At 47.4% G+C, this 25668-nt stretch overlaps 1 protein-coding gene across 3 annotated transcripts; it reads left to right on the forward strand.

Moving 5' to 3' along the window:
- The first annotated feature begins 11906 nt into the window (after nucleotides 1-11906).
- Prnd (prion like protein doppel) lies at nucleotides 11907-17003 on the forward strand. 3 transcript variants are annotated; one of them, XM_034493897.2, is made up of 3 exons: nucleotides 11907-11995; nucleotides 14065-14639; nucleotides 15667-17003. In XM_034493897.2, exon 2 carries the CDS (start codon nucleotides 14076-14078, stop codon nucleotides 14610-14612), a length of 537 nt encoding a protein of 178 aa, XP_034349788.1. In that variant the 5' UTR covers nucleotides 11907-11995; nucleotides 14065-14075; the 3' UTR covers nucleotides 14613-14639; nucleotides 15667-17003. The 3 variants fall into 3 exon arrangements, with proteins under 3 accessions (XP_034349788.1, XP_034349787.1, XP_076785905.1); XM_034493896.2 differs by having other exon boundaries at nucleotides 15697-17003; XM_076929790.1 differs by having other exon boundaries at nucleotides 14065-17003.
- Nucleotides 17004-25668: the final 8665 nt, after the last annotated feature.

Raw genomic sequence — 25668 nt, forward strand, 5'->3', positions numbered from 1 at the left:
GGCCACACTTGCAATTCACTCTGCATACCTGTGTCTATTGTAAGAGAAGGCATGGGCTCACTGTACAGGTGTCTGTTGTGAGGGAAGGCAACGGACTCACTGTACAGGTGTCCATTGTGAGAAGACACCAGTGCAGCCATGTGATTGCTCACCTGGTAGGAATTTTCCTGAGCAGCTGTCATGTGCAAAGGCACGAAACCTTAAGAAGAGGTGATGGAAACCACAGTGTTCCATCCCACAGATGCTCCTGCTGTGATAGTGCCACCTGCAGGCCCATGAGAATCATCCAACCCTGCTGGGGAAAATCCCACTAGGAGAAAAAAGCAGTCCTGATATTCACAGGCCTTCTTGGAGAGCTCTCAGGGAGTGACTCCAATCAGGAGAGAAGCCTAGAGACAAAGACCAGGGCAAGTGCTTCTTCTTAAGGTCATGGAGGAGTACACAGAAGGCAGTGGGAGGTGGGGAGACTTGGGGGGGGGGGTGTTTTGACAATATTAGATCAGTGAGCAGTATAAGGTGGCAGTTTTGACCAGAACAGGTCTTATGACACTGGTTCACCTGTTGGACAGGGTACAGGACTGTTTGTAGAGGATGTTGAGGCATCAATGCCTACTTCCTGCAGTACTCAGAGAGTCAGTTGATTTCATACCAGAAATGAAAGAATAACACCTTGACACAGCATCAGTCACAAAACTAAGAACAACACAAACTCAAAAGCTTGACTTAACCAAAAATGCCCCTCAGAGTCAGTCCTTAAAGAACGTTCTTACAACCATTTTCATGCTATCTTTTGGGCATTTTCCTACTTATTTACAAGTAAACTCTTCATTGTCTGGCAATCATAATTTTCTCAGCTGCCCCACTAAACGATAAAACCACACCAGAGTGAGTGATTGGGGTCACCACCTACCTGGCTTGCCTTTCAAGAACTGTAAGGTCTACAAAAAGAATCTTAAAGAGTAACTAGTGTTAGGGAGACAGCTCTGTCAATGCTTGCTGGGCAAACATACAGAACCACTCAATCCCCAGAACCCACGTTTAAAAGCTAGACGCAATGGCGTTCACTTGAGTGCAGCAAGCACTGAGGAGGTGGACTTGCCAACTAGACAAAATAGCCTACCCGAGGAGCTCTGGGCCAATGAGAGAACCTGTCACAAAAATAAGCAAAGTAGATGTCTCCTGAAGAATGACACCCAAGACCTCTACTAGCCTTAACATGCACCCAAACATCAACACACACCCACAGAGAGGTTTAAGTAAATATGGCTGTCTGTCCATTACAGAGTGTTCTAGAGAACAGCCAGGTACTGCCTTTGTCTCTCTCTCCTCCTCCTTCAAGGACTTCAAAGTGTCCCCTGCCTTTGGAAGGAAATAGCCCTGTCCTGCTATCTACTCCACTAGGAGCCTTAATCCAGGACCCCAGCTTTCCTGGGCCTATGGCCTGACCTGACCAACTGACCCCAACGATTTGTGATCCTTTCCACCTATACCAGGTAACCTCTCTGGCTGCCCAGAACTCTACCCCACCCTGGACTCTGGCTGCTCTAGCCTGTCTCCATCCTTTGTATTCCTATGAGTTCTTCCCACATTGTCCAGGGAAACTGCCATCTGGCTGGCTCTCACGGTTTTGTAGGATGCCTCTTGAGTGGAGCAGGGTTCCTTGAACTTGAATGTACATATGAATCTGCTGGTCCCAACTGCTGGGTCTTACAAGTTCCCAGATGATGCTGTGTTGAACCCATATGCCACTAGCACAAGTCCTTGTCCCCACACTGGAAACCATATCTGAAACCCCTGGAGAACTTGTTATACAGAGTGATGGGTTCCACCCATGGAGTTTCTGATTCCTGAGACCTGGGATGGGGCCTGGAAATGTACATTTCTAACAAATTCCCAGGTAATAACATGTTGCCGATGTAGACATTGTGCAGAGAAATCTGCCCTTCTGGAAGATCAAGAAACTGAAGGGTGTCCAGCTCTGACATGCTCACAAAGCCAGAGACCAGATATCTGTCTGAGAATACTCTCTTAGAAGGAGAGAACTGGACAAATGACAAAAGGCATGTGGAGGGTATGGGTAAGCCCTGCTGTGTGAAAGCTCTGCAGCCCAGGCCTGATCCTAGTCCATTAGTGAGAGAGTTAATCAGTCAGGATGGGAGCCATCCCACCAATGCAGGCTTCTCGAACTCACATGTGCCTAAATCACCTAAGCTAGTTAAACGCAGGCCTTGAGACTGCAGGCCTGGGGCGGGCTCTGTGGTTCCCAGAATCTGTGAGGTCTGCAAGCTCCCAGGTGATACATGGCTGCTGATCTGAAGGCCAGAGGCTAAAAAGCAAGGATGCCAAGGTTCAAGTCACTCATACTCCTCTAGCCTTGGACAGGCATTTGGCGGAATCATCGAGGGAGAGTGCAGAACCTGGCAAATGAATCTTGGGCTCTCGTTTCTTTCGCTTTGTTTGTGAAGGTGGTTTATGATAGGATCTTATGTAGCCCTGACTGACTCATGGAAATCCTCCTACCTCTCAGGACCAGCTACCCTCTATTACTTCTAAGGAGTTTCTCCTAGTCAACAGAATTAGTGCCCTGCTGGCAGTGGGGCTTGTAGCTTATTTCAGACCTGACACTATCAGCTAGCTTCACCTGTGAGCTCTCTAAGACCCAGATTCTCTTGTGTATTCGTCATCTTCGCCTCTAAGACCATCCAGTCTCTTGGACCTTCAGCAGATTCGCTTTCTCTGAATAAGTTGCCCACGGGTCCTGCAAGGAAACAAGGAAGGTGGCATTTGGGGCCAAATGGTTTCTCTAAGATGGACATGGGCCTCGTGGATTCAAGAGGTATGTGTGAGATACATAGTAATTTTCCCTTCAATATTATAGCTTCTAGGGACTTCTGAGGGTAGCTGCCTCAAAGTCAACATTCAGCAGAAGGAGGCCCTGCCTCTCATCCCATGAACCCAGGACCGATTCTTCCAGCTGCTGCTTCTGAGTCCAACATCTCATGATACTTTGGAATTGGGCCTTGGAGGTCCATTGCTGTCCCACAGGGCCCCAGGTCACACTGTTTCTGAGATGCTGACTTCTCCTCCACCTCTTAGAATCCAAGTTTGAGCCTTGGCATACACTGAGTGCTTGAAGAGTCCCCTGAAGGTGTCTCCTCTGATCTGATTGTCTTTTTTCCAAAACCATACCAGGTAACAAGGATGCTGGAAATCTCTACCCAAAGACCAGGCCTCTTACGTCTCTTAGTCTGCTCTTACCTGGATGGACTTCACCTCATGAAGATTTGACTCTGTGCCCTACAGATAACCAAATTTTGGCTGTGGGGGACAAAGGGACTCAGAGAAAGCGTAGGTGTGTGAACTTAAAAGTGTTCACATCTGTGAGCTCAAGACCCTTCCACAGGAGGCAGTGAGGTAGGGAGCGGAGGGGTGGGCTCAGGCTAGAGGCCTTGAAATTCCTTCTCTCAGCCCTAGAAATAGCACAGATTTTTACAATGAAGCCATTACTTCTTACAAAGGCCCCAAATCATGAAAATAATTTTAAGTCCCCCTTTAGAATGAACTGTTGTTTCATGAGCCCACGGAACCTCTCAAACCTAGACGTAAGTAGATTTTCACACTGGTGAAAATCGAGCCAATTCAACCACCCTAGACAGTCACTTCTCACCACCCCAGGGACCTTCTTGGTGACCCTCTAGATGGTGGCCAGTGCTACAGAAATCTCTTATAGCGTACGTGTTAGATATACTTCCCATCGCTATCATCAACACCTGAAAGACAGTTTAGAGGAGGAAACGTTTGCTTTGATTCAGTTTCTGAAGTTTCAGTTCATGGGCTCCATTGTTGTGGGTGTGCTACGGCAAAGAAAAAGAGGCAGACAGGAGCCGGCCAGGAATGACACCCCGAACACACCCCTCGGGACCTGCCTTCTCCTCCTGACAGCCCGTTCAGTGAGAACTTATTAAAGGACAATTTGGTGTTGACGTGATTCGATCATCTCTCAGTGACTGTATCCACAAGATAGGAGCTGCCCCTTCAACACACGAGCCTTCTGCGGAATACTCCATATCAAACCCTGACAGGCTGTCTCAGACTGTGAGGGTCCCACTGGCCACACAGCCAGAGCATACGCACTCCCGAGGGGAACTTGCTGACACTCGATTCTGAACTCTGACCCTCAGAGCTGATTTGGTTTTAACATTGCACTAAAGCGTATTTTAAATTTTTAAAATACGTATACAGTATTCTCGTGAAATAGAATATCACACAGCAACTAAAAAGTGTTCGTCAAAAATGCTCATTACTTAAGGAACTATACATAATATACATAATATAATTTTAAAGTATAAAAATTTAAATTGTATCGTATATCATATTATGAGACTCAGAATACAAATGTATAAATGCACATATATAGACAGATATGTATTTTAAGAGAACAAAAAAATGAAATATATGGGGGAAAGTAACAGAAATAAGTTTGCCAGGTAGTTACCACAAGATGGTGATTTTCATTTCTTTTTGTACTTTTTCATATCTCCAAACAATATAGTGTCATGGCTACTTTTACGTGTCAAGGGGTTCCCAGATTGAACATTAATCTGAGAGTGTCTATTGGAGTGTTTGCAGGTGAAACTAACATTTAGCTCAGTAGCTGTGTGAGGGAGAGTGTTCCCACCACTGTGTATGGTCAGCTTTCAAGCCCTTGAGGCTCTGACTGGAACAAAGTGGGGGAGGAGGAGGATCTGCCCACATGGCTTCCTTACCTCCCTGCATCAGCTGGGGTGTCCTCTTCCTCAGCCCTACTGCTGGACTTTACACCAACACTGTTGGTTCCTGGGCCTTTGGACTAGAAATACACCCTGGCTTTCCTGGCTCTTCAGTTGGAAGAGAGCAGATCATGGGATGTCATAGCTTCCTTTATCATATGAGCCAACTTCTCATAATGAATCTCTCACATACACATACATACATATAACATGTGTGTATTTTTCCATACGTCGTGATACTTTGGGCTCTGTTTCTCAGGAGATCTGTTTTTCACAGGGAACAGATAACGCTTCTATAGAGGGAAGGAGATTAGCAATTATTCTAATCCCCTCAGAGGACACCTCATGCTGGCCCACTGCCTTCGGGGATCCTGTCTTTAGCACTGGCTCGGTCTTGTCCCTGTGCCTCACCCTCATCACATCTGGCCTTACTGGGTCCTCACAAAGGTCTCCAGTTTAAAAAGCTGATGGGTGATGGACTCATCTGTCACCTGCCCAAAGGCACACCATTGGTTCTCCCAGAACATACTCTGGAAATGCTGTGTCATTGGGTTACTGTGGCACTTAGGCATCTGGCACAGAGGTCACCACCTCCCTGCAACGGGCTTCCCTCTGTGCACAGCTGTGCCTTAGTCACCGCTCCATATAAGGACGTCGGCTTTGTTTGGATTATAGCTCACACATATGACCTCATCCTAATCACTTCGTCTCTCCTTTACAGACCTGATCTCCAAATACCGTCACATTCTGAGGTACTAGGGGTTAGAGTCTTGTCCTATACATTTGTGAGGACACAATTCAGTTCTCGACGTCGTCTCATTGTAAGCATCCTAGTAGTGTGCCTGCTGCTCTACACGGGTCCTAAGACATCCTGGTGACTGTACGGACTTTCTGGGTTCTCTCCCAGAGATGCCGCTCCTAAAGATACTGCTATCTGTATACTCAGTGCCCTTGCACAGATGGAAGTCATTGCTCAGCACTCGCTGAGGTACCGAGGGTGCCACCTGCTAGTGCCCACTGCAGAGATGTCCCCGTTCTATACAGAGCTCAACCACTGCACCACTATGTCAGGCACCAAGGGAAAAGTTTCGTCGTGTTCAACCAAAGTTGTCGTTTGGCTGATGTCTGTGAAGATGCAAAAACTCTAAACCAGATAATGTCCCTCCCACACAGATAATGTGGCAAACAGTCCTGGCATAAAGCTAGACTAATTATGAGTTAACACGAAGCAGGGAGTGTCGGCTGTAATTCAGTGGGAGTTGTGGAAAGCTGGCAAGGTCCTCTGCCTTCACGATATGAAGCCCATCCTGTGGGCATGCCTACCACCCTGTTCACCAACACCGCTCAGGCAAGGGATGGGTCCTTACATGTGAGAGGTATCCACTCAGCTTCATATTAAAGCCCAGTTCTCCAAGGGTTCAACTTCAACAACGAGGGAAAACCACTTGGAAGATTCTTAAGCCTCCAGGCCCTCTCTGCTGTTTGTCATGTTCCCTGGCCTTAGTGGACTCCTGGGCCAGAGAACTCAGTGACAGGGAGGACTACAAGCACAATTCTCTCACAGTCTAGCCTGAAAACTCTTTCTCTACACACCAGCTTACTGAAGTGTGAATAATGAAGTAATACGTTCTTGCTCTTAAATGTGCACAGACTGAAAGTTAACTCAGAGTCAAGCTAAGATCTTCTGGAGGATGAGCTCTGGATTGTGAAGGAGTGGGGGTTGCTTGCTGTGGCGATTGCCTCACGCACCAGGCAAATCCAGTAGCTACCTTCTCTACACATTCTACGTGGCTCCTCATAGAAACTATTTCAGCGCCTTCCTTCTGCCTGGTGGGAACCTGATGGTTTTCTTCCTCCTGACTTCACATTCTGTCCAGGTGTTGCTTCTCTACCTCACAAGGAAATTATGCAGGTGAGGAGGGCACGCCTTCGTCACACTCTTAAGATGTTTGGCAAGCCTGGGCTATGTGAATTTCAGGTATTGCAAAAGGAGGCTTCTCTTGGTGCTCAGCTCCCCAGAGCCCACGCTGCATTCCTCCACCTGTTCCCTCTCCTTGGGCCTTGCTGAATCCTCAAGCATGGGTCATCCTGTCTGTGTTGTCTGGGATGACTTGGCCTTTCCTGTGGTGACTTGCTTTTGTACCTGGCCTTCCTTCCCTACATGAACCTCATGCTGCTTGTCACTTCCACTGACTGTTAGTTCATATCCAGATGCAAAATCTGATTCGTTTTCCATATGTCAGTTTAAGTGAAATGAAGATTTAGCCAATCCTTTAAATTGAAGCTATCCATGTTGGAGGAGGGTGTCACCATAAAGGTGCTCCAGATGCCTCACCAATGGCCAGAATTCCACTCCTAAGTATTTGCCCAACAGAAATGGAAACTATCTTTACCAAGACGCCTACACAAGAATTTTCATAGCAATAGATTCATTCACAATAGATGAACAGAAATAGATTGTGGTCTGTTTATATAGCCAAATACCAGCAACAGGAATCCAAAGATCATATCTCTGAAATGACAATGTTGGTGTATCTCATACACATGATGCTGAACAAAAGAAGCCAGCCATAAAGGAGAACCTATCGTGTGATTTCATCTATAGTCCACATAAAAGACAAGGAAGTCTAGCCTGATATTAGAAGTCAAGACACTGGGTACCACTGAGGACCCAGGTATTTGGAATAATGTATTATATACATAGATAGAGGGATAAAGTTTGTTTTTTAAAATTACTAAACTGTGTCTTTGTGCATTTTTCTGTATGTTATACTTCAACAAGAGCACTTGAAATATTGAGTCCCTAATTCCTACTTTTGCAATATCTGGTTCCAAGAAGTGACCTTGGCATTTTCTTGACTGCTCTGCAGCTCGGCATTTGCTCTCCCCACCAACGCTAACTTGCATAGAGCTTTGATTTGACATCAAGGGTTATCACAGATCCAGTCTCTGGCTTGCTACTCTTTGCCAATTGCCTTTAAGGACCTAAAGCTAGTGCTTCTGGTAGGCCACTAATTAACATGTTAGCACATGCCTGCGCATTCAAAACAACCACTGCCCACTTCCAATGCCTTCTACTATTTCAGGGGAAGAGCGTGTATGGAACTCTGTCCCTCCCACGTGTATGCGCTCGGCAGCATTTGCTAAGCCTTCATTGCAGCAGTTGTGACATGAGACCTGTGGCACCTCGTGAATAGATGTGGGAACCAATTGTCATTGTCAACTGTGACCTCCCCCAGAGATGCCCGGAAGGCATTGTCTGTCTTAGGCAAGGGGTTCTTCCCATGAGGGAGCAAAGGCCCATGCTCTCCTCTAGTGAGGTAACCTCAGTGGCTGGAGGCAGAGCTCATGCCCAGCACCTGAGGGCCTCCCTGAGCATAAAGACCACCCCAGACTACGACAGTGACACTGCCTGTCCTCGGGAATGTCCTTTTGGACCTTTTCCTGCTGGTTTAGGGATGACACGTGTTAGGGTCCGAGGAAACCTGGGCAAACGGTTAACTGCATGAGGTGAGTGGCAGCTTTTAGCTCTCCTTGCCACTATCACCATGTTTCTTATAAACAACACACGCTTGTTTTTTATAGGATCTGGCTGGGAATGTATTAGTGACTTTGTTGTCACTATGACCATGTACCTGACACAGATAAGGGGGGAGGATTCATTTTGCTGACAGTGTGAGAGAACATGTCTATGATTTATTGGCCCCTCCTTGAGGCAGTACTAGTTACATGCTCCCTGAGATGAGTGATAGGACATGCAGCCAGGACTGAGTTGTCAGAGAACGGGTGTCCATGGGGGAAATATCAGGGTGGACATCTTCTTTTATGTGATATGGAGTCTGTGCTTCCTTGATGAGCTACCATGTGAATACAGGATGCCCCTCAAACCTTTGGTGAACTACAGAATACGTGATAATCCCTATAGTATCACATATGGGATTGAAAGCAAGCTGTGGTATCAGCTGTACGGCTTGTGTTATGGGTAGTGAGCCATGTAAACTAGTCTGAGTTGTTTTCCCTGGAAGAACTTGCCTGTATAAGGGGGAGAGGGTTTACAATGGAGAAAAGGTACGTGGATGCAGACTACACATTCACCTCTAACTTGTCAAGGAAAGTAAAAGAAGAAGAGAGGAGATGGAGGCATTTGGCTTGCTATTTCTTCCACCCAGCTGAGTGCAATGGCAAAAGAATGCAAATTAGATGTAGGCTAAAGAGTCCTTCCTCAGATCCAAGACCATGGGGCCTACAAGAAGAGTTGGATAACAAGAAGGAGAAGAGTGAGGTGAAGAAGATAACGGATACCCTTGCAGACATATCTTCCATATAAAGGAAGGAAAAAATCCACCATCCAGCCTGTAGGTGGGACCTTAGTACCGACCCAGTACTGAGCACCTTGCACTCAGGGATGCTCCGCAGCCAAGCCACTTGAGCTGGAAGGACTTTTAAAGAAGCACCAACCGCATCACAGCCTGGTTTGTGAGACCAAGGAGGCAGACTGAGCACTGTGGAAACAAGAAAAGTGGCTAACACGACTGCCCAGCTCTCCTCTAGAGAAAGGATGCATGACCTGAAGGAACATGGGAAACCAGGATGCAATCAACTGGCTCCTATGAGCAACCAGGACACTCAGTCATTACCCAGTGGGATCCCCGCTAATGTCAGGGACTGACAGATACAGGAGGGACAGGCATTACTGGGGAGTTGAGTATGAGAGGGTAGTGGTTGGTGCTCAGTTCACCGAGCTGCATAGGGCTGGAGTCACAGGAGGACTGATAAGTGGGGACCAGGGCCTCAGTGTCTTCGCTCAGATCCATGGTGGAATATGATCCTTATGAGGTGGGAGAAGCTTGAGGTTCTGAATGATTGAGAGCAGCATAGAAATAAGATTCAGACGAGAGGAGGAGCTAAGTAAGCCATTCTCCTCCTTGGCACAAACGCAGAGAGTGATGTCACACAGGAAGCTTTTGAAGGAGAGTCTATTTCATGTTGGAAGTTGGGTCTTGATGGTTGCTGTATTTATTTTTAAGTGTTCTTAACTAACCCAGGATCTAATCAAATTGAAGACTTTATCAAATAAAGACCTGTTTGTGCATACTGGAGTTACCCCTTTTTCCTGTCACGTCTTCTCAACACATTTGAATTTCTAATATTTGTATATTCACAAGAGACATGCCAACCCCCCTCCCCCAGGTCCCGGAACACTCACATCCTAGGAGTGGCCCCTTACACCTAGGTAGCCTTCCTGTCATTGTCTGGGCAGGGAGACAATGCCCTTGGCTCTGGCCTCTCTGCTCCTATAAAGAAGTCTCCCTCTTCCCCATCATTTGAGGCTGGAAGGCCATGTGTGAGGCAGGGGCTAGATGTGCAGACTCGGCATCTGGTTCACACTTCATTTCATCTTGTTAGCGGCTTAGCTTCTAGAATTCCTCCTTATTCTCCAGCATGTTCTGTCTTCCACCCTTCCTGGTGCCTTTGAGAACAGCCCTTTGCTTATAATCCAGAGGAATCTGCAGTCTCTTCAGGTCTGGCACTCCTTCCTACCACCCTCTGGCAAAGCCCTTCTCAGAAAAGGACTGGGAAGCCGAGAGAGGCGGGCAGCCGTGGAGATGCTTCATAGACACAGAACGGAGGGATGAGGCCCCAGAACTCACTGCCTCCAGGCTAAGTCACAGGCCTTGAACCTGTCTGAGCCTGTGCCACGATTAGTACAGAGTTGGTGAACTAGAAGATTCTGGATCCTTTCCAGTTCTGCATGCAACAAACCCTAGTTATGTCCTTAAGCACGTATATGACCAACAAAATTTCACAGAAAATTGCCTTTGGGTAGTAAAATGTTAGAAATTTTTGGGTTTTTTGTTTTGGTTTGGTTTGGTTTCTCTGCATTAATTTGCAAACGATCTGCACAAAGCAGTGTTTGCATCATGTGTGTTCACATGCACAGAAAGTCTGTAAGTCTACAAAGAAATACAAACATCTTTTTAAGAGAGGAAATGAAACAAACTTTAAAGTAAAACAAACAAACAATCAAAAACAAACAAACAAACAAACAAACAAACACACAACAAAGGCAAAAAGGCAGAGGTGAGGTGGAGGCACAGCTAGAAGTCCTCAATCCTAGGACAACAGTTCTTAGTTCTGGTGGGATAGCTAGGAAGTCCACCGCCAGACTGAAAAATCTTTGTAAATTCTTCTGGCGCCATCTGCTGACCATTACAGGAAAGGCAGCTTGATTTAGTTTCCAGTGGGATACCATTGAAGACAAAGGCAGCATTCTGTTTACAGGCAATCTTACCTATCCTTACCTCCAGAACTCACTTTTAACTTTGTCTTCCAGTAGTAATCACAACAGGCACACTCCAGAAAGTCCCTGTGTTTAAGGCCTTGGTACCTGTGAGCTTCCTGCCATGGGGGGTGCAGGGGTGGGGGGGGCGGGGGGGCAGGCGGGTGACATGATTCGGCTCTCCTCCCCACTGCACCTGAGCAGCAGGGAAGACCCTCGAAGAGTGCATTTTTACTGCTATCATCTGTGTGTAGCTGGTTCCTGCCCTTCTGGCTCTACTTCTCCAGTTCTCACAGGTCTGTAACCCATTGGCCTTAGGGCTAACCTTGACCTCAAGTATCCCTAGGGACCCCCAACTAGCCCAAAGTCCTGGGAACTCTTCAAGTTTGTCTCGCCCCTCACTTATTAGTCCTGCTTTCCCACCTACCCATTTTTTCCACTTTTGTGGGCTCCGGCAACATGGCGTGGGGGGAGGGGGAGAGAATCCAGACAAATAAATGGCAGTTCTTAATTGTCCCTTCCCATGAGGTTGCCTGAAAGAGGCCTCTTGCCACTGGAACTGGTCTTAAGGGGCAGGACAACAGATGTGCCCAGCAAGGCTTCCTTAAGCCCCCTTAGCGGTGGGTATAGAAAGCTGCCCAAACTGTAGTTCTGAGTATTCTTCCCAGGCCTTTCTTAACATCAAGATCTTCACGTGGTTTTATCAGTGAAGAGTAACAAGAAGCTCCAACCTTCCAGGGTGGAGGAGTGATAGTGATGCAGGAGCCCTTGATTGGTCCTGCCAAAGGGAAGGGCTGCCCTATTTGGAGGGCTGGAGCTCGGTAGAGAGGCCACCCCCCCACACATACACACACCAGCTCCTATATAGCTGAGTGGTGGCCTAGAGAAGGCATTCCAGAGAAGTGAGGGCTCCAAGCTTCAGAGGCCACAGTAGCAGAGAACTGAGGTATGTGGCGGGGGATTTCCCAGACCAAGCGGTGGCTTGTGACTTCCCTTCCAGCCCACCCCCACCCCCACCTCCTGTCCCAGGCAGGGAGGGATGCTATGAGCCGTCTCATTCATTCCTAGCTGCTTCTGTATTCCTATGCTCTGATGCTACTGGGAAATGGTAGGGCTAACTGGTGGGAGTTTTGTTGCTACTTTTAATCCCTTGTCTGTGAAAACTTAAGTCCTGTCTCAAGAAATCTGTGCTTTTATTTAAAATAAAATGGTTTTGTGGGTGGGGCTCACTCTTAAATGTCTTTTATGCTATTACTCTTATTTAAGATTTTACTACCACAAGGTAGAATCTAACACCATGGCCCTTATTTGGAAGACCAATGAATATTTACTTTGTACTTAGACTTCTTTGGGAAAAAGTTGGTTTGGCTCATTGGGGTAATTGGGGTGGGAGGCAGTAGAGGCTTTGTGCTTTACCCACAGAAGGGCTGAGACAGGCAAGGCTCACAAGAATGGGGCACCTTTGCATCCTCCATGGATGACAGGATATGCTCTTAGGCTGGGAGAGCTTGGGTCTTCTTTTGTTTTTGTTTTGTTTTGTTTTGTTTTGTTTTGTTTGATAAGTACAGTGTTGCCCCCAGAGTTAAAAACAGTCTAATGTGAACACTGAGCCTGTCTGAGGATGCTACAGTGAGTGACAGAGCCATGCTTGCTCTGGCACTCCAGGGACCCACAGTAAATCTTTGTCTAGGTGACAGCCTTGACCCATTATGCTATAGGAATCTCTCTATGTCCCTGGTGAACACAGACAAAGGCCCTGGTGCTGGAACACTCTGATGCTGGTCTTCGGGGTGGATTTCCACAGTGGCCACTGTAGCTTCAGGAGCAAGATGTCACAGCTGCTAGAAGTGGCGGTAAAGGGGAGTGGGGAAGATTCCCTGAGATTGGCAGCTCTTTGGACCCTAAGATAGGTACCTGTGGCAGCCTCTCAAGTCTCACTGACACCCCTTTGGGCTAATGCAGTTGTTCTCAATCTTCCTAATGCTGTGACCCTTTAATACAGTTCCTCATGTTGTCATAACTGTAATTTTGCTCCTGTCATGAATTGTAATATATAATATGCAGGACTTCTGATATGTTACTCCTCCCCCAAGGGGCCATGACCCACAGGTTGAGAACCACTGCTCTAACCTTTCTCAAAATCCCTCAACAGCCCTGATTTCTGTTGGCTTAGGAGCCACCATGCCCCTAGGGACACAAACCATTAACAGCACCTGCCCCTGAATTATTCACAGGCAGTGGGACTCGGATAATGGGGTGTGAGCTCAGAATCAACGCTCAGTTCCAGATGGCCACCTAGTACATGCAGCTTAGGGCAAATTACTAGATATCTCTGAATCCCAGGACAAGTTACAAAAATCGGATAAAAGTATTTTCTCCTTGTGAGAATTAGATCATACCGTCAACAGGCTTAACAGAGTATAGGGGCCAACATTTAATAAGCTTGTGATTGAAAGCTATTAGAATGAGCAGAGGGTACATTGTCCCTGAGTGAGACTGCGAACATTCCTGACAGCACATTTTGACCGTGACGTAAGATACCCCTGACTACATGTCCACTCTCCTTTTCTCCTCCAACTGAGCCTCCTTTTCTCACCGGTCTCCTTAGAATCAGCAACCAGTATCTGGGAGTCGACAGCAGAACCAGTCTGAAATGGTGCCAACTCAGGGCACTAGAATGTAAGAAAGACTAGGTCAGGCCCTTTGATTCCAACTCTTACCTCCTAGGGATCATTAACTTGAAAGATTAGAGAACACAAGAGAAGGCTGCCTTCCTTATGCCACAATGCTCTGTGTTCCTATGCATAGTCTACAGCTCAGCCCCAAACAGCCAACATCAGACCAAGAGGAGCAATCCCTGGCCAAAACAAAGAGAGCAAGCTGGCAGTGAGTTGACCCCGAGCAGCCTGTGCATGGGACATCATTATGATCTGAGGATTCCTTTAAAATCTGTCACTTGTTGGAGGGCGGGAGGCCACCTGAGGAGAGAGTGACAGCCCAGCCTTTCCCTTGCAGATTCTCGAACCATGAAGAACCATCTGGGCACATGGAAGCTGGCCATCCTCTGCGTGCTGCTTGCCAGCCACCTCTCCACTGTCAAGGCGAGGGGCATAAAACACAGGTTCAAGTGGAACCGGAAGGTCCTGCCCAGCAGCGGCCAGATCACCGAAGCCCGGGTAGCTGAGAACCGCCCAGGAACCTTCATCAAGCAAGGCCGGAAGTTGGACATCGACTTCGGAGCAGAGGGCAACAGGTACTACGCCGCCAACTACTGGCAGTTCCCTGATGGGATCTACTACGAAGGCTGCTCTGATGCCAACGTGACCAAGGAGATGCTGGTGACCAGCTGTGTCAATGCCACCCAGGCGGCCAACCAGGCTGAGTTCTCCCGGGAGAAGCAGGATAGCAAGCTCCACCAGCGGGTCCTGTGGCGGCTGATCAAAGAGATCTGCTCCACCAAGCACTGTGATTTCTGGCTGGAAAAGGGAGCTGCTCTGCGGATCGCAGTGGACCAAACGGCGATGGTCTGCCTGCTGGGTTTTATTTGGTTTATTGTGAAATAAACAGCAATGGAGCTGGTGGCCACAGAGGTGAGCTGGTGGGCAAAGGTGGACAGAGGTAGTCCAGTTCTCCCTTTCTATCCCCGAGTGTCCTGAAAGTACAACAGCACTTCAAAAGTCCCTCCCAAGTACCCCCCATCCCCCTACTCCTTACCCCTTGCTCCCTGTGTTTGATAAGGTGTTTCAGTGCTCCCATGCTCCACCCCGTGGGACCTGGCTTGTTCCTGCCATTACAAACCAGCCAAAGAATGCGAGAATTGCCCTGTGCACTCTGCCTGATTTTCCAACTCCAGGGAACTGAGGCTCACATTGCTGGAGTCCCCACTCCAGTACAGTTAGAAAACAGCTAGTTTCCCCTGGCCTGTCTTCCCTCATGTTTTCTGCTCTGTGTAGCCTAGAGCTGCCTCCTGATCCCTTCAAGACTCGGGCCCAAGTGCAGTCCTGAATGTGGAGTGAAATGTTGAAGTCACACTCTGAACTGAGTGAAAGCCCTGAGCTACAACTGTGCTCCTTGCTTGACACCGAGACATAACAGAATTTATATCAGAATATAACAGAAGTTAAGCTAAAGTAGACATGACACTAGACAAAGGCTCAGATATCAGATTATAGGGAAATTTGCCACTCACCTCCCAGAGAGCAGCTTCAGGGCAGAATGTGTTTGTGGTGTCTAGATGCTTCTTCACAAGGATGTTTGGGCCCCTGCAATGTCTGCAAAGTTAAGAAAACCTTTGTAAGTGACACATTTACGTGTGTGTGTGTGTGTGTGTGTGTGTGTGTGTGTGTGTGTTCTGGCCTATGATGCTCGCTTTGCACAGAGCTTTCTGCAACACTATCCATTTTTAAGGCCACTTTGGTAAAACCTAATCTCAGTTAATCATTTAACATTCCAAAAATATAATTATTGCCCAAAAACCCTAGGAGAAATGACATCTTTAGGGAGAATCAATAAAGAATTGTGGTCTGCTATCACAAGAACTGATATGCCACTTTGTGAATTTAAATATGTATTAAAAATATGAATATTGCCTAAATGTTTAAAAAAAAATCTTTTAAGATTCTTCTGCAGGCTTTCCTCACCTTTCAGGACCCCAGGCGTTGGTGAACGGTATCTGGAGATAACTGCTTCTGGGTGTTCTCTTGTGAAAGGAGCATCTGCCAGGGGGGTCGGGTATTGTCAAAGGATTCATCTGCAACATTTCAGAACACGAGTGCTGATAACGGCACCTCATGTGCTTAGCTCCCAGTGCTATCAGTTATTCTCAAGGACACCTCTGGGAGGCTTCGAGTGGTAAAGGGACATGAAGCAGGGCGCGGAACCTTTTCCACTGGACAGACAGCCCAGAGAAACCAGCCTGCTGCAGTACTCCATTGCTGCCAAGACACACCTCCTCCGCCTACTGTCTACTGATCCTAAACCAGAGAGCAGGGAGAAGCCCAGAACACAGTTTATCCCTAGCATGCCATTTTAAATATCAGGCAATAAAAAAGGAATAGTTCTTAGATGGTGATGTTGGTGTTTCAGCTCCAGGCTTAAGGATTAGTTACCAAAGCGCACAAAGCAGTGGATAACCAAGTTCCTTCCAACGTGAAAACGCTTAGGCTGGACAGAGTCCATGCTCCATGATTGCTGTGTTCTCTCAAACCATTGGTTGTCACACCCCATGAACCTAACTGCGACAGCCAATGAGTGTCCATGTGATTTGACTGCAAAAGTCTCCTGTTTGGTTTTTAGCGGAGATGTCCTTGCTCTTACTTATGGATCCGGAGGGGTTTTCTTAGCCCTTCTAAGTTTTCCTGAGTTAAAACAATTGCGCTGTAGAACAGCAACAGCGCAAACTGACAGCGGGTCAAAGGGGGCGGGGCTGCACTTCCGGCATCCAATTCCGTCAGCACTGTTTTCACCTCTCCAGACTCACCATTCCTTTACTCATTTGCAACTGCAAATATAGCCGTTTGCAATCCTAATACAGAACCAGGGCGGTAGATTCCTTAAAGTTTTACTTTGCTTCATTTAGTGCTTTCTGTCCATTTTTTAAATGACTTTTGTTTTCTTGTTTCTCCAGCCCCATCCCCTCCTTCTACCCCAGTATGAGACCTGTACCCCTTTACTATGTTTAAATATAAAGACGAGAGCTTTTATTTCATTACAATCTTTAAAATACAATGATCATTTGTACAATATTTGTTTCTCTGCGGTTTGTATTCCTGACTTAATGGAATGCCATTAAACACTCTGGATCAGTATCTAACTAGTTAATATCTGACTAGTCCTTTTAGATGACCATGAAATATTCCACAGTTCAGATGTGCTGCAAGTGACTTAATAATTTTCTTGTTGATGGATCCTCAGATCATTCTTATCTTGCAAACAATAAACACCCGTATACAGACAGCCACGGTGCCTGGTGGTTTTATTTCTGCAGAAAAGATTCACTGCCGCAGAATCCTTAAGACAAAGCAGATCTATAACTGAGACTTTATTAGGCACCCCTGGTTGTGTGGTGGCGCCGCTGTGATGCTCTCGCTGCATCATGAGAGTGATCTCTTTGAACTGTGAGAAGCTGGAGGTCACTCCTTCCAACACTGCTTAAGCATCTGCTAGCCTCTGCAGAGGGCACACAAACGCTTCCTGAGGACCCCAAAGGCCATTCAGAGAGCCCAAAACCATCAACATTGTCTAGTCCAGACCTGGTTCTTGTCTTATAGCATGTGGAAGAGAAATCTGAACATCAGAGAGTGGACCTGTGGGCCTTCTACACAGAAGGCAGTGTCTGCAGGCTCTGTGTCCCCCAGTAAGAGGGAATTCCCAAGGTAAAGTTTGGCCTTGACCTTTTGACAGACTCAATAAAGTTGTCCATGCCAGTCCTGCATTCCAGTGAGAATGTTCCAGATTACCAGGCTTATGGGGAACAGGATGGAACCCTGTTGCAGCAGCCACCCTCTCCTCTCAACTTAGGAAAAAAAAAAAAACCCAACATCTCTCTCAAGACCCTTGCCCCACATGGCCCAGAAGGCACCTACCAGCCTCCAGAAAAACTACCTGTGGGCTTTGTGAGATGTGCCCCTAGCAGTGGCTATGACAGTCCCTACCACAAGTTCTCTAACCTCCAGTAATCGGCCTGGGTGGTGACTCATTGAATTAGAGACCTCAAGGCTTGCTTCACTTGCAATATGAACACCTACAACTTCTACCCACAACTTTTCCCACTATGTAAAGCTAGACAAGGGTTCTCTAATGTGCCTAGGTATTCCCACATGCCACACTACCGGGGTCTGTACTAAAACAGTGCAGGAGGGCTCACATGCCCAAAGGCAGGTTGCATTGTAGTAGAACACTCCTGTCAGGAGAATAAAGAAGCCCTTCACCAGCATGCATTGTCATTGTGACATGTTCCCCCCCCCCCCCACACACACACACATCTATCACCCCTCTCCCAGGGGAAGCTTAGGCACAACTCTATTGAAGAGTAGACCAGTTGGCAAGCATGGCCAAGCTAGCAGCCACAGCAGCAGGTACCCTTCCTGCCCCCAAGGCTGTAAGTCAGACAAGCTCGAAGTTCTTTTCAGTATCTTACTGCGAGCAGAGATTCATTTCAACTAGGCACCCAAAGTTCTTGGTAGAAGGCAAAGGACCAAACCATTCTGCCAGTGGGAATGCAGGACCTTGTCGATAGGAATGTTAGGCGTTCCTGGAAAAGCAAAAGTAAGCTACTGTGCATTGAGACATCCCTAAGCCCATCTTAAACTGGCCAAAGAAAGTCCCAAAGAAATAAACTCAGCTGGTCCCTTAGCAAATAGGAACTATGACTTAGGTTTGGGGCCGGGGAGAGAGTGCCACCTTTGAGCAGAAATAGGCACCAAGAATGACCAAAGTCCCATTCTCTGGACCCCAAAGCCAGAAGCTGTTACACAACAAGCATTGAACCCGATAGACAGTGGAAGGATTGGCTTCTCTGATATCGTATTGGAAGTACCAGACAAGAATAAGGCACATGAGCTGACCATTCTCATCCCCAAAGACCTCCCTGGTTGGCACACAGGTGACCCTCCAAATTGTACATCTTCCAGTACTCAGTCATCACCTCCTTTCCCAAGACGCCTCCCTGTGCACTGATCCCATAGGCCCACCCACCTGGGGATTCCCAGATTCTATTTTGGTGCCAACTCTTTTGTGGAAGTGTTGCCTTCTGAAACAATGTAAATTGTTTTAACTCCAGCCGACTTGGCCAAAAGCTGTGGAAGGAAATTGGCAAGAGACAGAAAGGAACTAGAGGAAGCCGGAAACAAGCCGGTCAGGGCCAGAGGTGCTAACCTGCACAGCTGGCCTCCCTGGAGGGAGGGGGGGAGAGCAGGGAGATGAACAGAGTCGGGAATGATGAAGGGCAATGGAGAGCGCACCTATGGGTGTCCAAGGAAGAAGTCCCCACGCACAGTCATTAGAAATGACATGAGTCCTGAGACTTAAGGAGTTGAGGCTTAGCTCCCCTCCCCCACGCAACCCCTACGGTATGGGTCTAGGATTTTTAAGTCCATACTGAAGCTTCCTACATTTTTAGTTAAATTTTGTTTGTTTGTTTGGTTGCTTGGTTGGTTGGTTGGGTTGGGTTTTTTCGCTCCATGCTACCTAGCACCCAAGAACAAAAAAAAAAAATGGAGTATAGCTGCCCGACATCCACAAGGTTCTGGATTCAAGAGAGAGAGAGAGAGAGAGAGAGAGAGAGAGAGAGAGAGAGAGAGAGAGAGATTGGGGGAAGAGGATAAGCCAAAACATGTCCTTGGGGTCTAGAGATGCAGCAGCTGTTAAGAGCACTGCTTGTTCTTCAGAAGATTTGGGTCCCATTCCTAGCATTTACAGGGCAATTCACAACTGTCTGTAACTCCAGCTCCAGCAGATCTGATGCTGTCTTCTGGCCTCTGCAGATACCAGGCACACACACTGTTCACAAACATACAGGCAAGCAAAATACCTATACGCTTAAAACACAATAAAAAAATAAAATAAAACCCAAACCAGAATCACAGTCTCCCTCTGCTTTCCTTTGATGTCTGGGCAGAGTCAAAGAGCTACTCCTGGATGAACCTGTAGTTTTGCTCCTCTTGTCTGAGAGGATGCTGGTCTGGACAGACAGATTCTCCCGGAAGCTGTGGGGCCTCACCTGGAGCAGGCTTTGGCGTCTATCGTTTTCTTTATGGCCCCCACATCCACATTTCAAGGCCACTGGCCCTCTGCCTTTGCTGATGGATTTTATGTAGGTCAGACAACTTTTCCTCTGGGTACCAGCACATCTGCTCACTTAGTGCCAGTGTCTCAGATGATTTTCACTGTTACCTCACCCTGGGGTTTCTGTGAGCTCACCTCACCTTCTGCCCACATCTGGAGCGTCTATGCTGTGCTGGACCACAGTGGCGGAAGACAGAAACACCATCCCTACAAGTGTACCTGTGCATAATCAAAAGTGTGTTAGTATGCCATTTTGGAGTGGGGGTATATTATTGGTCACTTTCTATGGTGCGTATTGTGACATGGACAGTTTCAAGGTACCAGCTTCGCATTACTTAAATGTAAAATGTGACCTAGCTGATATGTGTAATGCTTGAGAGCCAGACTGACCGGAGCCAACACAATTTTCAATTTATTTTATAAGCTTTAAACATATTAGTTACTTTCCATAAAGAGTTTCTATAGCTTCCCTTCAAGTCAGAGCTCACAGCAGCTCAGATGTATGCATGGATTCCTTCTCCCCTCTGCCAGCTGGAGACCTGGAACTAGGTGAGCCCAGGAAGAGCTGAGAAGAGAAGAGATGTGGCCCAGGTCATGTTTGGGTTGAGGATAATCTAGCAGTGACTGTGACTTCCTCTTACATGCCCAATGGCCCACCGAGTTGTTCAGACGTTGTCATGAATAAATCACTAACCACCAGCTTCCTGTGCTCCTAGTCTGATGGAGACATGAGAAAGGGCCAGCTAAACCCAAATGTCCTCAGGTGTAACTCAGTGGCAGAGGGGAGGAGAGGGAAGAGGGTGGGGCCCAAGATATTCCATGAAGCCATGAAGGCTCTGGCAGCTACTCTTTGGACACCTTGCTCTGTGAGGATGCTCGTGAGAGAGAAGTATGGGAGGCCTTAGGAAAGTGGAGACCATGGCCAGGGTTGCATTTCTGGAGATGGCTCCAGGCACTGTGGGAGTTGGCTGCAGAACTGTGGAGAGATGGCTGAGCCGAGTTTGGAACACACAGGTTGGGGTGTTGTACCTGGATCGTACCTCTGTCTAACTCCCTCATTAACAGTACCTGTTTTATATATTTCTCCTACTAAGTGGGTGCTGGAGCCCAGGGTTCCTCCAGCCCAAGACCCTGCTCAGGCCTCACTGAAGAGCCAGGATGCTCGCTCTATTGGGTTTTTCATCACAAGGTCTCCCAGTTCCACTACACAGGGACTCATTTCAGCATTTTCAGAGGGCTTGTCCAGGGAGTGTCTATTCCATATCCAATGGGAATGGCTTGTGTTTTCTACTTGACCTTTGCTGAAAGGAGGGTATTACTGTGAAATCTCAAATGATCTTAGGCCCATGTCCCACAATTATGGGTAAGTAATAGGGGCTTAGAGGGTCTGACATGTAACTATAGAGCTCAGGATGGGGACTTTTAACTGGTCTCCCAGTCATCAGAGACAAGACATGGGCACAATCCAACAAGAGGAAAGATTTCGAGGGCAAGGCCTGGTTATCCTACAGGAGAGAGGACATGCCCTGGAGTCTGAAGGGCCAGGAAGGAACAGCACGTTCTGTGCACCCTGCACTTCTGGTGTGAGCCTAGCATAGACTGAGTGGGGAATGGTAAGAAATAAACCAGAGGGCAGATAGCAGGACACAGTGAGCCTCCTATGTAGACCAAAATGAACCCAGCCAAGCAGCCCACACTGGTCCCATGCCATGCTTGGGAATAGGATTAACTGGGCTGGGCTGGGCTGGCCACAGATACAATTGAGGGGGCCTATCACACAGAATCTTCAGCTGGCCAATAGCTGATTAGTCTGGAACATTAACAAGCAAAGGGGCTTTGGGTATTAAATAAAAGGTTTCCACAGTCTGGAAGGCAGGGAAGATTTCCCCACAGAGGTGATGAATGGGTTGAGACTGAAGATTGAGTCAGAAGGAAGCACATGAAAAACTCACTCCCAGCCACCTAGAGAACATGCTTGGCAATTTCTAATAGTTACACATGTAGCCTAAGCAATCCCAGTCCTAAGCGTGTACCCAAAAGAAACATTCACAGCAGCCTTCTGCAACAGGGATCAGATTAGCGTAGCTTCACACAGATCTACTCAGGGCCGAAAAAGAGCATTGTGGGTAACAGCTGAGGGAGAAGGATGTGCGCAAATCTCACAGTTTATCACGGAGCAGAGAGATGCTCAAGACGTTCACACTGCACTGCTCTGTCTATATGGGGTGCAAGAACAGACAAAACCCACCCGTGGCAATACAGGGCAGAATGGAGCAAAATGGTTGTTTAAAAAGATTAAAAAAAAAAAACCCCAAAAACCCTAAGGATGGAAGTTTCTGTGTTTTAATCTGTGTTGTGGTTCTGAGAATATACGCATGCTGAATTTTTTCCACTTTCCTGACCCTTGCATTGGTGATCTTTGATCTAATTATTTAACCTCTTTGTTTTATGATGTGTTGGAGGAACCCAAACCCTTACACACACTGGGCAAGTGCTCCATCCCTGGGCAACACATGAAGCCTCCTCTCTGCACTTCAGCTTCTTCGACCAAACAGTGAGTGTGGTGCCGCCCTCCCTGGAAAGCCCTCAAGAAAATCAAGCAAGAGGTTGCCTCAGAACTAAGGGTTGTGTCACTGTGTCAAGATAATATGTAGGATCTTAAATCAAGAAGTTAAACAAGCTGAATCCAATCTAAAGAGAACAGTCTTCCTTCTCTCCCCTTGCTGTCTTGTGCTAGGGTCTCTGACAGGAGGTCCCCAGCCCTGCCATTTCTGGACGGGTTGCGGTGGGCCAATACAACAGGGAAGGTCAGGGAGACTCTCGGTTCAGGAAGTTCTGTGCACAGAGTGCACAGCTGAGGGCCTCTGGGAGGATGTGCAGGATGGATGCACCACCGGCCCAACGTGTGTCTCAAACACTAAGGATAGCTCCCGGAGAGGACCCAATTCCCCTTGGCTCCAGCCTGCTGTGAGCCTGGGCTCAAAGATCACGTGGGCCTGATCATTTGAGGATGAGAGCTGGAGTCATGGAGCAAATAAATAAATGGCAAAGACTTTAGTCTGTGAGAGGAAAAAAAAAATCCATCTGACCCTTGACCATCCTGGCAGCCCCATCAGTCCTTGCCACGTTTCTATTTCAGCCGCTTTGTCAAAGGATAGATGATTTCACAATGCCACATCTGGTGAGCAGGTCAGCCAGCTTCTGAAGCTCTGGAATACCAGTACCTTTCCCACTGGCAGATGACACTAGCCACTGTATTAGTTACTCTTTTGTTGCTGCAATAAAATGCCAGAGGAACAGCATTTAAAAAAAAAAAAAAAAAGGCTCATTTGGACTCACAGATAGAAGATACATTCCATCATAGCAAGGATGGCGTGGCAGCTGGAGCCTGAGTCAGGGTCACACTGCATCTGTAGTTAGGAAGCAGAGAGATGAATGCTGGTGTTCTGCTCCTGCAATGGTTTGAACGAGAATGGCCCCATAGGCTCATGTGTTTGAATACTTGGTTCCCCATTCAGTAGAACTATTTGGGAAGGATTAGGAGGTGTGGCCTTGTTGAAGGAGTTATGTGAATGGGGGCAGCTTTGAAGTTTCAAGACTCACCACTCCCTGCCTGACTGTCTGTCTGTCTGTCTGTCTGTCTCTGCCTCCTACTTGCAGATCAAGATGTGAGCTCTCCACTGTTCCTGCCACTATGCCTTTGCTCATGGTCTCTAGTCCCCTGAAACTGTAAGTCCAAATTAAGCATCTTCTTTATAAGTTGCTGTGTGGCAGTGGACCATGAGAGGTATCCTGGTCCTCAGTTGAGCTAAAGGCTTTGAAGCCCTGGAGACCCTGAAGGGACAGTAGGAGTTTCACCTGCTCCCAGGAACCAGACCCCTGTCACTTAGCTGCAGCGCCCACACCATAGATTTGTGGCCATCAGTCACATACAGGCAATGCCTCCAAGCCCTCCCACATGTAGATTAGGCATCCCTGACATCTCAGACCAAGACAATAGGAAAAGAGCCTATGTGACCACAGGCTGTGTCACATAGGCTAAAGACAGAGATCTCCATGATAATGAGTTACCTAGAAGTCTGGAGGGCATGCCAAAAAGAATCCCTTCCCAGACATTCCTCCCTGCAAAAGATATTTAATCTCAGACCCACCCTGAGAAGTGGGGTATGGTTCTACACATCCACTTTCCACCATAGCAATAAATGGTTTGAAACCTCACACTGTCTCTTTTCATCAAGATCTGCTGTGGGGAGCCATGGAGAAGCCCTTCACCTATAGAGTCATCACCTAGTTACCTGTAGAAGGCCTCTCTGTGCTCCCAGTCAGAATTGCCACCAAGTCTGTCACAGTCAAGCAAAGGACTCTCTCCCCATGGAACTGGCTGTAGCTCCCTTTTTCCCCCTGTCAGGGACTAGACCCAGCCTGTGGGCCCAGACTCCGTTCTCAGCTCTTCTGCAGCTTCCAGTGGTGCCTGGGTGTCCAAGAGCCTAAGAACCACACAGCTTGCTGCAGGCCCCGGGGACCCCCAAGCCAGCTCCGACCTTCTCGAATCTCAGACTGTACTTCCCCACTCCTGGAGTGGTGTACCGGGCCTTCCCTACAGCCCAGCACCTGCCTGGCAACAGCATGGGGTAAGGTCAGTCAAACTCCCCATGTCCCACTTTCCCAAGCAGCTGTGCTCTGTGGCAGAGCAGACGCTGGACCCACAACCCTATAGTTGCTGTGGTCATAGTATCACAACAATAGAAAAGTAACACAGCTCATTTTCTCCTTTTACTTAGTTCTAGACTCCAACAGACTTGGAGCTGCCCACACTTAAGGTGGGTCTTTTCACCTCGATTGACCTGATCTAGATAGTTCCACACATATACGCCCAGACACTTGCCTCCGGGATGATTCTGCATCCTGTCACATTAATAATCAATAGTAATAGGCACACCAGGCAATCAAACATGCTTCGGGCATTCGTTTTTAACTACAAATATGCACCATAGCTCAGTCTAAAAGCTTTATAAAGCATATGCTAAAAACATCTGGCAGTATTTAACATGAAATCTAGGGCAATTGCTTATGGAGAGATGTTATTCTTAACATAGACTATATACATATGCACCATACATGTGATGAGAATAGTTTCAACTTCTAATTATAGAGAAAGTTAAAAAAAAAAAAAACAAAAAACAAAAAACCCTGCTTCTTGGCTCATGCTTAGAATGTGCATGCAGAGGAAGAGACAGCTGCACCCCAGGCTCCACCCTCCCTGAGCCACAGCTCAGGTCTATGAGATGCACCTTGAAACAAGAAACAGGACACACCAGGGAATGAGTGCTTACTGGTGAGCACAGGCCAGCGGGGACTCCCCCCATATAATCCATCACTGAATCAGTACAGGTTCTCTGCCATGGAGGCATGTGTCCATCCTACCAGCTTCCTGCACAGGACGATCTTCATCTGGACTGGCCAAACCCTATGCCTAGAATTCTCCCATCTACTTCAAAAACAGCAAAGCTCCTTTCTAAAGTCACAATGCCCTTACATTTACCAGTAGGTTATGCTGCACTGTCTTAGCTGCTGGCTTGTTCCCTCTCCCCAGCAGACCTGTGGGTCCTTGAGTTCAAGGACTAGAATCCTGCTCTTGTATCACTCAGCACCTGACACAGCTAAGTATGTCAGATCAGTGAATGAATGAATGAATGAATGAGTCAGCGAGTGAATGAATGTGCAGTGGGAGCCACATTTCTTTCTTCCTGCTACTCCCACACCCACTTAGGAGATTCTGTTTTTGTATGTCGTTGCTATAGCAACATTTTTACAAGTAGCTCAAGGTTGTCTGGT

This window comes from Arvicanthis niloticus, chromosome 2, assembly GCF_011762505.2.
Source record: "Arvicanthis niloticus isolate mArvNil1 chromosome 2, mArvNil1.pat.X, whole genome shotgun sequence".
Classification (NCBI taxonomy): Eukaryota; Metazoa; Chordata; class Mammalia; order Rodentia; family Muridae; genus Arvicanthis; species Arvicanthis niloticus.

Coding starts and splice junctions, on each gene's coding strand:
- Prnd (XM_076929790.1), top strand. CDS start 14,076: ATGAAGAACCATCTGGGCACATGGAAGCTGGCCATCCTCTGCGTGCTG.